Source organism: Corvus moneduloides, chromosome 4 (assembly GCF_009650955.1).
Source record: "Corvus moneduloides isolate bCorMon1 chromosome 4, bCorMon1.pri, whole genome shotgun sequence".
NCBI classification, from domain to species: Eukaryota; Metazoa; Chordata; class Aves; order Passeriformes; family Corvidae; genus Corvus; species Corvus moneduloides.
Window position 1 is genome coordinate 2,613,526 of NC_045479.1, and position 14,704 is coordinate 2,628,229.

Here is a 14,704-nt window from a genome sequence, read left to right on the forward strand (position 1 = left end):
AAAATGACTGAGAAGCGATCGTTGAAGAACTGTTGCTATATTTAGAATAGTTAGAAGAAAAAAAGATATATGCCCATTTGTCTGCCCAGCCCAGCATTCCTGTTAAAAAAGCAATTCTTCCCCAGTAAAGAAATTAATACACACGTACCAGAATTATTTTACTGAAGTGAAGGACAGCAGAGACATTTCAAACAGATACCATTATTAGAGAAGAGAGACAAGTGTGAAGCTGAGTTTTATCTGAGATATCTAAAGGCATCAGAAAGGAAAGAGATGAATACCAACTCACCAAAAACACTGGCGATCTAACAGCCAGGCTTGTCTCACATCTCCAGTTGCCAGTTCCAAGAGGAATCATATGTGCACTGATAGAAGGATGACAGAAGGGCACGCTGTGCTCTCCTCCACTCCACTTGAGTGACAGCTCTTCTAACAGGGAACCGAGACACACACTGCAAAATCTCAAACAGTGGGGACCTGAGAGAGCATGCTCAGTGTCTAATTTAAAATGGCCTGATGCTTCATCTCAGCAGGAGATGGCCTACTTCCAAACAATTTCAGAACTTTAAGTCAAATCTAAACTCATTAATTGGAATACGCAAAACTCAGCCACCAAGCAGCATTGATTTTTTCTCTCTTTTTTTGTTTTAAATCTGGGCTGATGCACAGACAATTATTTGCACTACTTCCCTGCAGGGCATCCTGAGGCTTAAACACTATTATCATGTGCTCACTGTAATTACACGATGCCACTGCAATAGATTGAAAACCTTTCCTGGATAGGATATGATTTGAACTCTCAGCAGCACAATTCATAAATCAGACAAAGACAACAGATCTGCTGAATTGTCTCCATATTGATTTAAGAATTATCCTACCTGCTGATTTCTGGGCAAGGGATTTTTTTTTAATTAATTTTTAATTTATTTTTTTTTTTTTAGGGTGGGGGAGGCAAGAAGAAAGGCTTGAGAACTGTCTAGCAATTGATTTATGTTCCAGAGATGTTTACCTCCACTTAAAGTCTCTTTATACATAAAGAAACCATTTAGCTTCTTAATGAAACAATTTATTTGGATATCAGATGTCAGGTTATTCACATGCAAAAATCCTGTGAGCCAGATATTCAAACCTTTTCCCCTCAGGAGATTAACATCTTTTAATACACCCACAGACAAGTGGTACAGAAGTCTTCTGTGTTTTGGTTTTCTCTGTCTCACAGTCCTGTTTCCATATTTATTGTATATTCATTTTTTCAAATGAATACACTAAGTTTTCTCCCTCTTGTGAGAAGAAAAAAGCTGCGCCCCAGGCACTTCTGGTTTTTTAAAATGCTTTCCTGCTTATCATTCAAGCTGAAAGCAGAGCCAGGCAGGCTACTTTATAAATGCTGTATTTTAAAGAATGCTTATATAAAAAAGAAGCACAGCCCACCTCCTGGTCTGTGCCACACCTGAGCGTAAGAAAAAGACTTGGAATAAACTCTAATATCAAGTCCTCTATTTCCAGTATGGGGGATATTGGTTAATACAGTGGTTGGTAGAGAAGCAGGACATTATTCTTAAGTTTCACTAATGTCCACAAGTAACTTAAAAACTGGGTTTTCCAATCTATGCAAAAATGCTCGTATTTACTACGAGAATCTGCAATTTCAGACACAGAGTTGTGAAGTCTAAGACCTACACTCTGCACTCCTATGCTTTAAAAATCCTCTTTATTAAGGTAATTATTTTAACATAAATCCTTGCCCTTTTTTTTCGCACAAAATGAGAGGAAGTCTTTTCACTTCAGCAATTCCTTCCAGGCATAAACCCAGAAGTCAAGGTGCACAACAGAGCTGTGCCACAGCTGAACCTGATTTCATGAACACACCGAAACATCCCATTCCATATTCCAGAAACAATACTACATCACTATAAGAAGTAGTTTATTTATAATCATGTCATATTAACTGCATTCACTTGATTTTTAATCACATAATACCTTGGTAGTTAATGTTCTCACACCGATACATACAAAAAGCATCCTTGCTACAACATATATCCACATTGCAAAATTCAGATGAATTCTGCAGTCTACCATCAAGTGATGAAAATTCATCTTCTTGATAAGAATTCCACTGTTTCTTTGCCAGCTAGCGAGCACTTTAAAGAAACAAGTGAAACAAGTATTAAATCGTATTTCACGTTTTGACCTAAGCTTTTATTCTTTCATCATCTAACTTTTCATCATTTGCTTTGTTACTGCTCTCTGAACTTCCATGTAGATTCAGACTGGTGAATCAAAGCATATTTTTAAAATGCAAGGTGTCATGAACATAAGAGTTGCCTCTTGAGTGAGAAATGTCCAGACAGGCTTGCTCTAGCTTCATTCTAAAAACAAAATAAAGAAATAAATGCCATTGACTTGTACAAATCCATAGGTACCTAATCAGGAGTTTGCAGTTTCCACATATAGAAGATGAAGGGCATAAAGAAGCCACTAATAAAACCCATTAAAATTGAAGTAAACACTGTTCTCTTGTTTCAAGTTCATTCTCCTTTGCTTCCCAAACTCCCACCAAGCTGAGCACAACTTATGAGAATTTCCTTTGAGCTAGACAACAGTTCACAAGTTCATAAAATCTGCTCTGAAGTTAAATTTCTGTGGGCATATTCTTCCCCAAAAGACAAATTTTCATGGAAAGAAACCCCCTCTGCACTTCTTGGACAAGTGCCCAACTTTACAGAAGCGTAAGGAAATTTTAGGACAGTCCTGGTTTTTCTGTTGATGAATCTGTATTTTATTGTTTTAATGACCTACAAATTGTAGCCACAGTAACAAAACGCAAAGGGGTTATGAGCAGCACGTAAAGCCAAAATGCTTTGATTCCACAACTAATGCAAAACACTTGCAAAGCAGTCTCTTGCTGACCTTGAAAGGGTTCCTTTACAGTGACATAAATTTGAGTTTCAAGATCTGTTCTACTTGATAAGGTAGTTTTACAGTAAGTGAGTATAAATTTGCTGATTTGCCACGTAATAAACATGTCTTGAAAGAAAAAAATAATTGAATTAATACATAAGTAGGGAAATGTAGCCTGTACACAGGACTTCTAGAAAATAGTTCTTCTGACCACAACAGAGCTGGGATTAAAATCAAACAGCCCTGGAAGCTGAAACATTTTTCTCGAGTTTCTATACTGATATATCCAAACCAAAGTTTTGTTGCCACACAAGACACTAAAACCATGCCAGACCACTGTGTTATAAAGACAATCAGCCTCAGAGAGTGTTGCAGGAATACAAACTAATTTCAGCAAACTCTCTGCAGACAGTTAGAAGCTAAGTTAGAAAATGTCTAATGACTGAAGGTGGTAGTGGGTTTTCTCCTTTTAATGTATTTAACAAGAAATCAGGTGGTAAATACTTTATAACATCTTTCTTACCAACACCTTCTTCACAACAATTCACACGTGAACAGCCCTGATCACCTGCTCTGACAGCAGAGCAGCTCATTTTAATAACATGGGTGTTCAGCAGTATATTTAAGTTAATTTTCAGTCTCAATATCAAACTTGCCGCTCTTTCAGAATGAAATATGATGCACTTTTAGGGTTATAACTAGGCTTTTTAAGGATTTTATTAAGAGCCTTGATTTATGTAATTGATGTTTTTAACTTAACATGATAAATTCTTCAGTAAATTATATACACCTGAGTTGCACAAGACTTTCTGGCATCCTAGAAAGAATTCCACAATGATGTCTCTTACACATGAGCTCTTTTCAGCTCTCTTCTCAGCCTTGGCATGATGACACAAGCAGCTTTCCTGGATTTAGTTACCAGAAGTAATACCTCAAGATGTCTCTCTCAAACACTACATCACAGATACATAAGAATTCTTCCATTTCTCTGTAAAGCTACATTCTCCAGAAATGGGTAGCAATTTAAAATCTGTCTGCCATTATCTTATTATGTCTTATCTATCAGCTGACCTATTCAAGTGGAAAGAACATTTTTTCAAACAAAACAAAGAAAAAGGATATATCTGTGTCTAGACAACCACAGGGGAAAAATTACATATGTAAAGTTCAAAAGATGAGTAATTTTTCTCTTATTTCTCTAGTGTAATTTACATTCTTGTTTCTATTCATAGTTTTGACTGTGCTATGTTTTTTCAGTGTTTCTGTTGTGCAACATATATTCTCTCTTTTTTGTTATTTTCTAATTATTTTTGCACCTTACTTGAAAATACTGTCCTGGTTTACAGCTTTTCTTTCCATCCCATGTTAATTTTGCCTTCTTTAACTTTCTTCTCCTGTATTTTCCCTGTTAATCCATGTCCTACTATCTTCAACACTGAGAGCAAATGAAATAGATGTCGAATCTTTCTCATGGGGCAAACAGAACCAAAGGACCACAAAGTACATGTACATTTAGTACATCAGCTGGTAAGTGCCCTGGATTTTATTCCTTAAACTATGGCAATCTCTGACAAGTCTGACTCTTTACAGTCTTTCACTCTTCAAAAGGCCACAATTAAATTGAATTGTCGACTCTTTGAGCATTCCCATTTCTCTTGTCATTTCCTTTCTACATATAGGCTTGTGCTCAAGTTACAATAGTTTGTGCTCACGCTCTTGAATAAGTAAAACGGAAAAATAAGGTTTATATCTGCTGTTCACAGCTTATAAAAGCAGGCTCCGTGTTGGTCTTTAATATGTGACCATAATGATTCATCTGGAAAATTGTGTCGGACAACATGCCAGAACACATAAAACTGCCACTGCTGCCCACATTGTTAGTGCTGTTTCCCAAGTTTAAATGTATATATTTATATTACAGGGTGTCTGAGACTAAGACCAGGTCTGAAGCAAGCAGCACCTTTCAATAAATACAAGCTACAGATGTGCCTATCCCAAAGACAAGCTCTAACTACACAGCCAACCCTCTGCCTATCCTCAGAGTAGAGAGAATTCCCCTTCACCCACTAGTCTCTTAATAAATTTGCTTGCCTTTTAAAAACGGTCATTAAATTTAGAAACACATTCAATATGAGCAAGAGAACAACAGTGCCTGACAAAAGAACAGTACTTGCTAAGGTAAAATTTTTACTGTTTCTAAAATTCAACCTGTTAGTGACACTCCTTTTTATTTTATGTTTATTCCCAGAATTGCCATTAAAAGAAATCTAACAAATGATTCCATGTATGAGTAAGTTTACTTCTGCTGCAAGACTGACGACCTCAGGAATCCAATCTGAATACTCCTTCTTAATGTCCAATGCAATTAATTTTTCTACAAAATCTTTATACTGCAAGAATTGTACAAGTCAAAGAAAATTTTTTAGGGCAACATCACCACTGACCTGGTCAGTGGAGAACACATCCTTCAACTCTATCTGGCATCAACAGAAGCAGCATAAAAAGTATTTTTCAGTTTTTGATGCAACACAGAAGTGAAACAACCCACCAAATACAAGTTTATGTGTAAGAAACACTGGAACTCAGCAGCTCCTTTGTGCTGCAGGACCTATAGACATTTTCGAATCCTTATTCAATAACTGTCACAAAGCACAAATCCCTTTTATTAACTGATAAAGCCAGAGTTAAAACTGCTGCAATACCATCTGGAAAATATCTCGTTCTCCTCTCAAAGTAAACTTTCCAGTCAGCCAAAGTGCTTTGCGACATTCTTAAACTCATTCTGAATTGCAGCTACATGTGTGCTCATTAAGCTGCTTCTTTCTATTAATGGCAGGAATTGTAGTAAAAATATCCTTTTGTAGAATTATCAGTTTATAAAAACAAATATAATGAATTTAAAATTAACTACTTAGAAGAACATGCTATTCTGACAACTTGCTGACTGTGTAGTCAGTGCAGAATTACAACCACGAGCACTGGCTGAATTACTCTGAACAAGCACAAGATTTCTGCCTCATCTCCAAAGTCTCTCAATATGCAAAAATTAAGTTGACGAAATACTTGCAGTGAAAGAGTGGAGAAAAAAACTCTTCTGCATTAGAGAAAATGTAATATATTGCAAGGGAAATGTGAATACCACTCAAACTGATTAAAACAAAATATAGATCAGCATCACTAAATAGCAAAGTAAGAGAAGTTTACTGAAACAAAAATTGTAAAAGTGCTCAAATGGAAAAAGGAATACAAAGTTCAATGAAAACTCACAAGTCAAAAAATAAATGCATTGCAGGCTCTGAGGAATCACTTGCAAATGTGTAGAGGGTAAAAATGGGAGACAGGCCTATATCTCAAACCTAATACAGCTCATCTTTCAAACTTCAGAATCAGAAAGCTTTTCAACCAAAAAAAAACCCTTAAAAAAATAAATAAAAACATTCACAACAGCTTTTCAAAATGAATGCCATAGCTCAGAGAACTATCAGGTAAAACTAACAACAACAAAAAAATAAACATAAACCAAACAAGTGAACAAATAAATGAACAAAACCCACAAAAAAAAAAAAATCTAACAGGACTCTCAGCTCAGAGAGAATCTGGTTTTCCTGAAAGCATCCTATAAGGTCACTCATCAAAGCTGCTGAAAGGAACTAAGGTGCCCGAGGTTAAGAGACGGCAAGGGGGTCACAAGAGTGAAAGGATACAAATTAATAAACCTGCAAGGGCTTGAGCTCACAAACTCTTCACCCCGATTTCAAAGAGAGAGGGAATACAGAAGCTGAACTCCACCACTATTCTCAGGACCAAGGATGCCACTCAGGATGACAAGGGCCCAGGTGAAGCATTACAGAGGACTTAGACAAGATTAGGAACACAAGCAGTAGAACAGCAAGTGATATTTAATAGCAGCAATGTAACATGATACTAATGAAACCTCTGTATTTACACAGGAGCATGTAGTGACAGGGCAAGGGGGAATGACTTCCAGCTGGAAGAGTGTAGAGTTACAATAGATATTGAAAAAAAATTCTTTAGGGTGGTGAGACACTGGAACAAGTTTGCCCAGAGAAGTTTTGGACATCCCATCCCTGGAAGTGTTCAAGGCCAGGCTGGATGGCTTTGAACAAGCTGATCTTGTGGAAGGTGTCCCTGCCCATGGTGGGGAGGTTGGAACAAGGTTATCTTTAAAGCCCCTTCCAGCCCAAAGCATTCCATGATTCTATAATATTCAACAGTGGGCTTTGAGATGATCATTTCTACTATGGAATAAAACCTTAGTATTTTAATAGATACCACTTCGCAGGCTGGTCATCTCAGAGAATTCACAGAAAGTTTTGTGCGCACATATGAAACAACACAGAGCTTTGGCTAGCTTTTAAAACAACTCATGGAGAATTGGTGTGGGGTCAGGGATGAATACAGAAACCCATCAGGAGCAGTTAAATACAACGATATGAGCTCTGACTCTAGAAGTCACTGAACCAGACAGCTGTTGGCCAGGAATTCTCGGGTAGGTTCTCCAGAAAAAACCCCAAACAAAGCCTCACCTCTGGCAATCTTGTGGCAAATGCTGCAAAACCCAGCGAATACACTGTTCAAGAAACCGTGAAGACAACATGTATCAAACTGAGATAATTTCTCCTACATTTGGCCACCTTTCTCAGCTAAAGTGAAGCCCAGTAGGAATGATGATATAGCATCCATTAGAAACTAGGGGGGGTTGGGTTTCAAACTTAAAAATACCTTCAAACGGTTTTTTCTATTCCCCTGGCTTCTTCACTTTCTCAACAAGGTAGGGCATGATCCACCCACTTGTGGCACAGAGTTGGCTTCCACTTCAGATTACACAAGCTTGCCATATGTGAACATCTCCCTCCAGCAGGCCAGAGATTACCCACTGCTGCTCCCTATTTCCCTATGAAATTGATGCAGCATGGATTGTGGAAGGGAGAGTAGAGTAATTCTCAAGCTACAGACATTGACAGATTATGAAACCAGTGAACAGGATAATTAAACTCTGAGCAATCCACAGCTAATTTGCAGTTGAACTTCCCTACACAACGCAGGTCTGTAATTATAAATTTCCATCAGATACTTGATACGAGTCCTCGTTAGGGGGGTTTCAGAGACAGATGCCTGAAAGAGGGATACTATTTATTATACTTGGACAACAAAATTCACCAGCCAGAGCGTAGCTGTTTAATTCTGTTGTCAGCTGAATCACCGGATCCAGCACAGTGGATTAGCCCCTAACAGCACAGGCTTTCCTTCTGTCCAAGCTGCCAGCAGCTCAGCGTTGCCCTGCCCAAGAACTCCACATCAGACACCAGCCTCCTAAAGCTGCTGAAAGCAAATCTAATCACAGTGACAGTAAAAATAAAACCAGCACAGATGAAAATCATCATATTCGGGCTTTCTCTTTTGTTAAAACTGATTCAACTGATATAATGAGCTTTGTGTTTCTCAATAGGAAAAAGCCTACATACATCAATAAAAACTAGAGGGAGCAACACTTTAAATGCTTTTTTAATTGACTTTTGCTTTCAGGACAACAGCCCAGGGATAAGGTTTCATTATCACTCCAGTATTTCACGTCCTTCAAAAAGTACACAATTTATTCTCAGGATACCATTCAAACATGATTCACAGGAAATAAACAAACCAAAACCACAAGAAAAATCAACAGTTTAATTGGATTTACATGACTAACAAAAATCTCTTCAGCTTTGAATCCTGCAGTCAAATTTTAGTTAAGATAGCATACACCAAGAATATTTTGCAAGCTGATTACATTTTCTTGGAATACCCATCTTTAAAATGAAGATGTATTCACATAACATGCACTCATGTGCTTTTATAGCATCTTTAAGAACAGAAAAGTAAACCCTGGGGATTTGAATTCCTATAAGTGAGAGACTCATTATGATCCAAAGCACTTAAAAGAAGAAAAATCACGGGAAATTTGAGCGGTAAAGTGTATGGTATCTTATATGCTGAAACCAAACTACAAAAACCCAATTAGTCCAAAAAGAAAAGAAAAAATTAATGAACAAGGTAGCCAATATGTGTGCCTTCAATGCAAGCCAGAGGCAATTCATTCACAGCTTTACTTTTCTTTCAAGCAGCCTCTGATGGGTTTTTCTTAAGGCTAAGGTATTACTAAGAAATATACACACACACTGAAATACAAATAGTCGCAAAGCAGTATTAAAAGCAAAAATTTTTTTTAAAAATTGTTTTGACATCCTACTTGAAAACCAGAAAAATAGAAGAAAGATCAAATGCTTTATTCTTCACTGGTGATTACATGAGAACGTAATTACTTTAATCCTCTGCTGAGGAGATGAGAAGAACGAATCAAAATTTGCTTGTGTTTCGAAACTGCTGCTGATTTTGCACCTTTTAAGCCATTTGTGACCCAAGATTTCAAAGCAAACTGCTTGAAACTCAAAAAAACCACCCTAAAAAATTGCATAACTTCAAATAACAGAAGAAAAGATGACAAACTGGTTTTATGAAGAAAATTACGTAAAAAGACCGAATTAGTTACGGTAATACAGTGTTTGAAAAACAGAAGCTTGTACAGTGCAAATTCAGGTACATCATGAGGGTGCAAACAGCATAAATGGACAAAAACTGTAAATGTGTTTATTCCTACCTGTCTACAAGTTTCTCTGCACAATAGCAGCTCTGTCCACTACAGTGCATTAAACACAAAGAAGTTTGTAAGTGCGATGTGCAGTTTTATAGTAAATGATTTTGTAGACAGAAGTCACCATGTTTGTTTGACCTCAGAACTCACCCATGCACAGAGCAACCCCTCCTGGACCATCTGTACATCACATGCAGCTACAAAATACTCGAGAAACCATCTCCAGACAAACAAAAGTTTAACATTTTCATCACATGAATTCCTCCATCTAAAAAATCTCTGTTGTCTTAAGTGCTTTAAGTGCTTTACGTAGACCTACAGATCCCCATGCAATACCCTATGCTGCACTTCAAACATACCAAATTATACCCTCAAACCCTTGAAACAATAGTCTAATTTACTCTGTATATAAACATGTAGTATTGTAGCAAAATGATGAAAGAGCATTAATTATGGATTAATACTCTTTCTTGGTAAATCCTTAGCTGCTGAGACTATAATGCTGAGATATTATGGTATTACCAAAATGAATCATTATGCTCTCAATTGCACAGCGATGCCAGCAGAGCTGAAATAGGTTGGCAACATCCTGCCACTAGAGAAAAATAAGGTTTTGTTGTATTTCCTTAGCAAAGGGTGTCTTACAGGTGTTGACATCTGCCAAATCTTGTACTTGCATGGGTTAATGAGACAGCAGTGCGAAATAACCCCCAACTATTAACTGAGGATTATTAGTTGAGTATTAATGGATTTTTTATTTGTCCACCTACACCAGGGCAGCTCCTGAGGCATAGACTTGCAGCTTCCAGCTCCCAGGAAGTCACACCAGAGTCCATCAGGACCTGCTGGGATATACAGGATAGCACAGCAGTGCTTGAAGATTCAATGACATCTTTCCCCTATTTTAAATAATTCATTAACATGTGAAAAGCAAACAAACAAAACATAACCCATATTCAAAACTCCACACTCAAACACTCCTCACTCAAAAAAATCCAGAGGAATTCAGTCACTTGTTTAGAGAACTGAAGTTTGATACACAAAGAAAACGTGCTTATCAAAAACTAAGTTTCAATGCACGTGCTAATACTCTAAAACCCTGATCCCTCTCTCTGAAGCAAGGTGTGTTCAGACTTGTGTTATTTTTTTAAGATTAAATTAGCCTTGATAAGATGCTCCCAGTGTTCTTATTGCATCAAAACATCAAAATAATCTACAAGTAGCATTGAAAAAAATTCCACTGCAAGTTTTAATACAACTGTTCCTAGTAAATGTATTCAAGGCAAAATACTACCATATTCTGAAAGCAAGTTTTTGTTCTGGTTAGTATTACTCAGTGCATTACTAAAGAGTTTCTGTTAAACGCAGGAGTTGCAGGGTTTGTTGGTGGTGGTTTTTTGTTGGTTTGTTTTCTTGGCTGGTTTTGTTTGGTTGGGGTTTTTTTTTCAATAGCTTGCTATAGGTTAATATTCAGAGAAATCCTTTACTTACCTGCTCCCAGATTTTAGAACTGTTATTTCCTTTAAGCTTTATAATGGGAGGTAAAAATCAATCTCCATAAGCAATAACCTAGTATTCCACTGCCAACTCATGCAAATAAAAATTACCCAAAGAGCACATTCAGATAAAACAATGCAATCAAAAGCTTGTTAGAAATACCAGTATCTGAATTGCACACATACAGATAGTTCAATGCCATTACTGTATGATCAGTCAAAATTACACCATCACTTCACACTTCAAACATGATAAAGAATGTCCTAAATGTACTAAAGAATGCACTAAAGCATGTCAAGCTGACTTGTTTTTCTTTCATACAGGGGTATTTGGATTCTTTAGTTTTACATTGTGGCATATTACTTTTTTCCTTTTCTTTTTAATCTCTTCAGACAAACTGCTTCAGATTTTTGTATGCTTGAGAAATGACTTGTGCAAGTTGACTGACAGGCATTTGAATTTCCTGTTGAGTGTCAAGACAGAAGTTACCTTTGATGACTATCAAATTTATTCCTTCTGGATATGAATTTTAAACCCTACATTTTTATTTTAAAGACAAGATCTAGCATTTCTGCTTTTTTAAGCCTTAGTAAGAGATACTCAAATATGAAGTGTCAGCATTCATGCTTGCCTGTAACATGCATTTTCTCCAAAGCTTTTGACTTTATTAACTCAAAAGTAGCATTAACCCTCAAATATTTAATCCAAGTTTTAAAGTTTGGAAGCAACTTTAGAAAGACAAACTGACTACTACACTGGTACCCTCTCACAGCAGCTTTCTGCTTTTGAACTATGTACAGAAAATTTATGCCTGTTAGGATGCACACAGGTTAATGTGGCAACAGATCCATTCTAAAAATCATTCCCCAATTCCTCTTCAGTCTTGAAGCCATTAAGAAATTCTACTTAGATGCCAACTTCTTCCCCAGAATTCTTCCCAGTAGCCCAGAACAACCCATATTTAAATGATTCAGATATGCATAACCTAAACAGTTGGAAAAACAGGTTTTATTCATGATGGTAAGTACAATGTAATTATTAATTGTATGAAGTACATCTGAGAATAATTACACATAAACCAGTCCTCTTTGGCACTGCAGTACTTGGCATGGTTTTTGCAACCTCAAGTCACTTCACCTGGAAAATCTTATTCTTGTGCCAAGGAGTCAAATGTATCTTGCATTAATATTTTAATGTGGAACATACATAACTTATTCACAGAAGTATGTGAACGAAGTAACTTGATCTGCAGTGTAAGTTAATATACATATGCAACTTGAAAAAATTACAATACCCCCACCAAATAAAAACTAAATCCCATCCAAATATTTAGCTTGTCCCAAAAAAATGAAGCTCATTATGTTAGACAGCCTAAATTTACTAAAATGAGCCTCAAATGTTCTTCCTGGCTTGAACAGCAAGAGCAGGAAGGTTGCCACAGAAATGGGTCTTACCCTAAGTGAAAGCCTTTTAAATAGTAAAAGAGACACAAGGTAAATTTATTCAGAAAAAAAAACCCCCCAAACATTCTCACACTTGTTTGTTTTAGACTCCATCTAAGGTTTCAAAGATGCTGAAAAAGGACTGCTATGGTTTATCCCCATAAATCCGTTACATGAATTTTTATACAAACAGAATTTGCCTTCAGAGTGTGGAAAATAAAAATAGTAAGTTTCCTGGAGAAAAATATGTCTTTCTTTCCTCTGGGCTTTCCTCTTTCTCTACTCAGGGCTGGGACAGAAAGGAGGGAGAAGGAAAGAGGGCAAGAATGGATTAAACAGTCACAAATTTCTGTTCCTAGCAATAACAGAATTACTCTACCTTTGAAATCTTTTATCATTACAAAAGTCACTCTTTCTTCTTCTGACTCAATGTTTTGATTTAGTCACACTGATATGCTTGTAACCCACCAGTGACCTGTGCCTTCAAGACACATAAGGGATTTGGTCAATTCCAGCAGATTTACAGCCCAAAAACGCAGTGAGTTGGAGATTTCATTAGTAAAGTGCCACATTATTTAACATTCACAGCACAGGTATTTTAAAGTTCTTCCATAAAGGCTAATGTTTTTATCAGTCAGTGAACTACATATTCTTTAGGAGATTTTCCATCTATACTCTGATGATTTTAAAGTGTCTGATATGATTGGCAAAAAATATCCAAATGTTTTGTTAACAGGAATAACATGATAAACAGATTTTAACTGCATTTTCAATATGTTCCTTGAATTGGTTTGGACACAAAAGTCAACACTTCCATAATGCAACGAACTATTTCCATTCCCTCTCCTACATTCAATCATTCCAAGGACAAAAAAAGCAACATTTAAAAATATTTTGACACTTCCCTCCCCTTTAGATATTTATACACTAACTGGTTGAAAGCACAGTTACCCAATGAAGACAAGAATGCATGTCTTTCACAGAAAGGATGAAAACACCAACCACTGCAATTCTTTTTACCCTTGACATACCTAATTTTCCCATGCCATCCTCATTTGTGTCCCATTAAATTTTATTCCACATCCAACTCCTACATCACTTTTTTGTCCTCTCAGTCCACTTCCAAGCTTATGCCAAAGTAAAACCTTAGACTGGACATCAACTGTGTTCTTGCAGGAAGTTTGCAAAGAGGAAGGAATACTGAGAGCTTGAAAAAGGGCTAAATATACTACCTGCTTTAAACAGACTGTATAATCTCTGCTAATAAAGCAAGGCAATATTAATGACAGACTTCTTGCTAGAATAATCCTAGTCTTTATGTTCAATTCAAAGCCTCGCTTCAGTTTAATCTTTAACACATGCTATTTATATACACTGTATTTACAGTATGTGCATGCTGCATCCAGTATTTAGACTTGTGCAACAGAGAAGCATCACCTCTTACTCAGAGGTTGAGCTATTCAATCTGAGAAATTCCACACAACCAGGATCTGAAAAAGAAAAGAAAAACCACTCCTGAGCCAAGCTGCTCAGCATAAGCCACGTTAATTCTTCCAAAAAGGTACTGTGCCCTTGGCAGCGCTTGCTCCAAGTCTGGGAGAAAGCTGACAAAAATCTCCCTCCCTCTTCTCTCTTGGCTTTAACGTGCTTGCCCACGTATTAAGTGAATCCAGCTCCTCCAGCAATCACTGGGATGGGCAGGAGAACAGGCAGTAAATGCTGCCATCTACCAGAAAGTCAAGAGTTTTCTTTTTCAGCTGGCAGTAAGAAAGCAGGGAGCTGGGGGGAAGGCAGAGGAGCTGCTGGGTAAACACAGCAGCCAACTCTTATCCAGCTGTAATCTTTAAAACATAAAAGCCACTAAATAAAACCGACAAAGAAAAGACCTTTCAAAAAGTGGTACCTGGTCCAAGTACGGAAAGCAAAAATGCAAAGCTGCAATTCAGTAGGCCAAGAAAAATTGCCTCTGGCATATGGCACAAAAATCGAACAGAGGCTTGCTCCAAACAGAGAAAATACTCTCAGAATCTTAAGAGGTTTGATCTGCAGAGGCAGAAAGAGCACTCAAGACAGGCAAAACCACAGTAAAATAGCCAGCCACATTTTTCTCATTGGAGAAACCAAGGTCCTCTTAGAAGTGCTGAAGTGTTTCTTTATAGGCAAGAGAGTTATAAAGTGTCTCAAAGCAATGTCACTACAGAAGTTTTATTTT

The 14,704-nt window shown here is 37.1% G+C and overlaps 1 protein-coding gene across 16 annotated transcripts in view; it reads right to left on the reverse strand.

The window, feature by feature from the left end:
- The window catches only part of PLEKHA5 (pleckstrin homology domain containing A5), a 274,307-nt gene that overhangs the window by 213,810 nt on the left and 45,793 nt on the right, over nt 1-14,704 (reverse strand). Inside the window, exon 1 of one of the 16 annotated variants that reach the window (XM_032106174.1) lies at nt 290-308. The exons of 14 other annotated variants lie outside the window; for them this stretch is intronic. Coding sequence is in view for 1 of the 2 variants with exons in the window: in XM_032106179.1 (XP_031962070.1) it covers nt 13,949-13,982 (34 nt within the window). In the remaining variant the exon portion in view is untranslated. Of the gene's footprint in view, nt 1-289; nt 309-12,038; nt 13,983-14,704 lie in introns of those variants that run through there. One more of the 16 variants, XM_032106179.1, reaches the window with a different exon arrangement.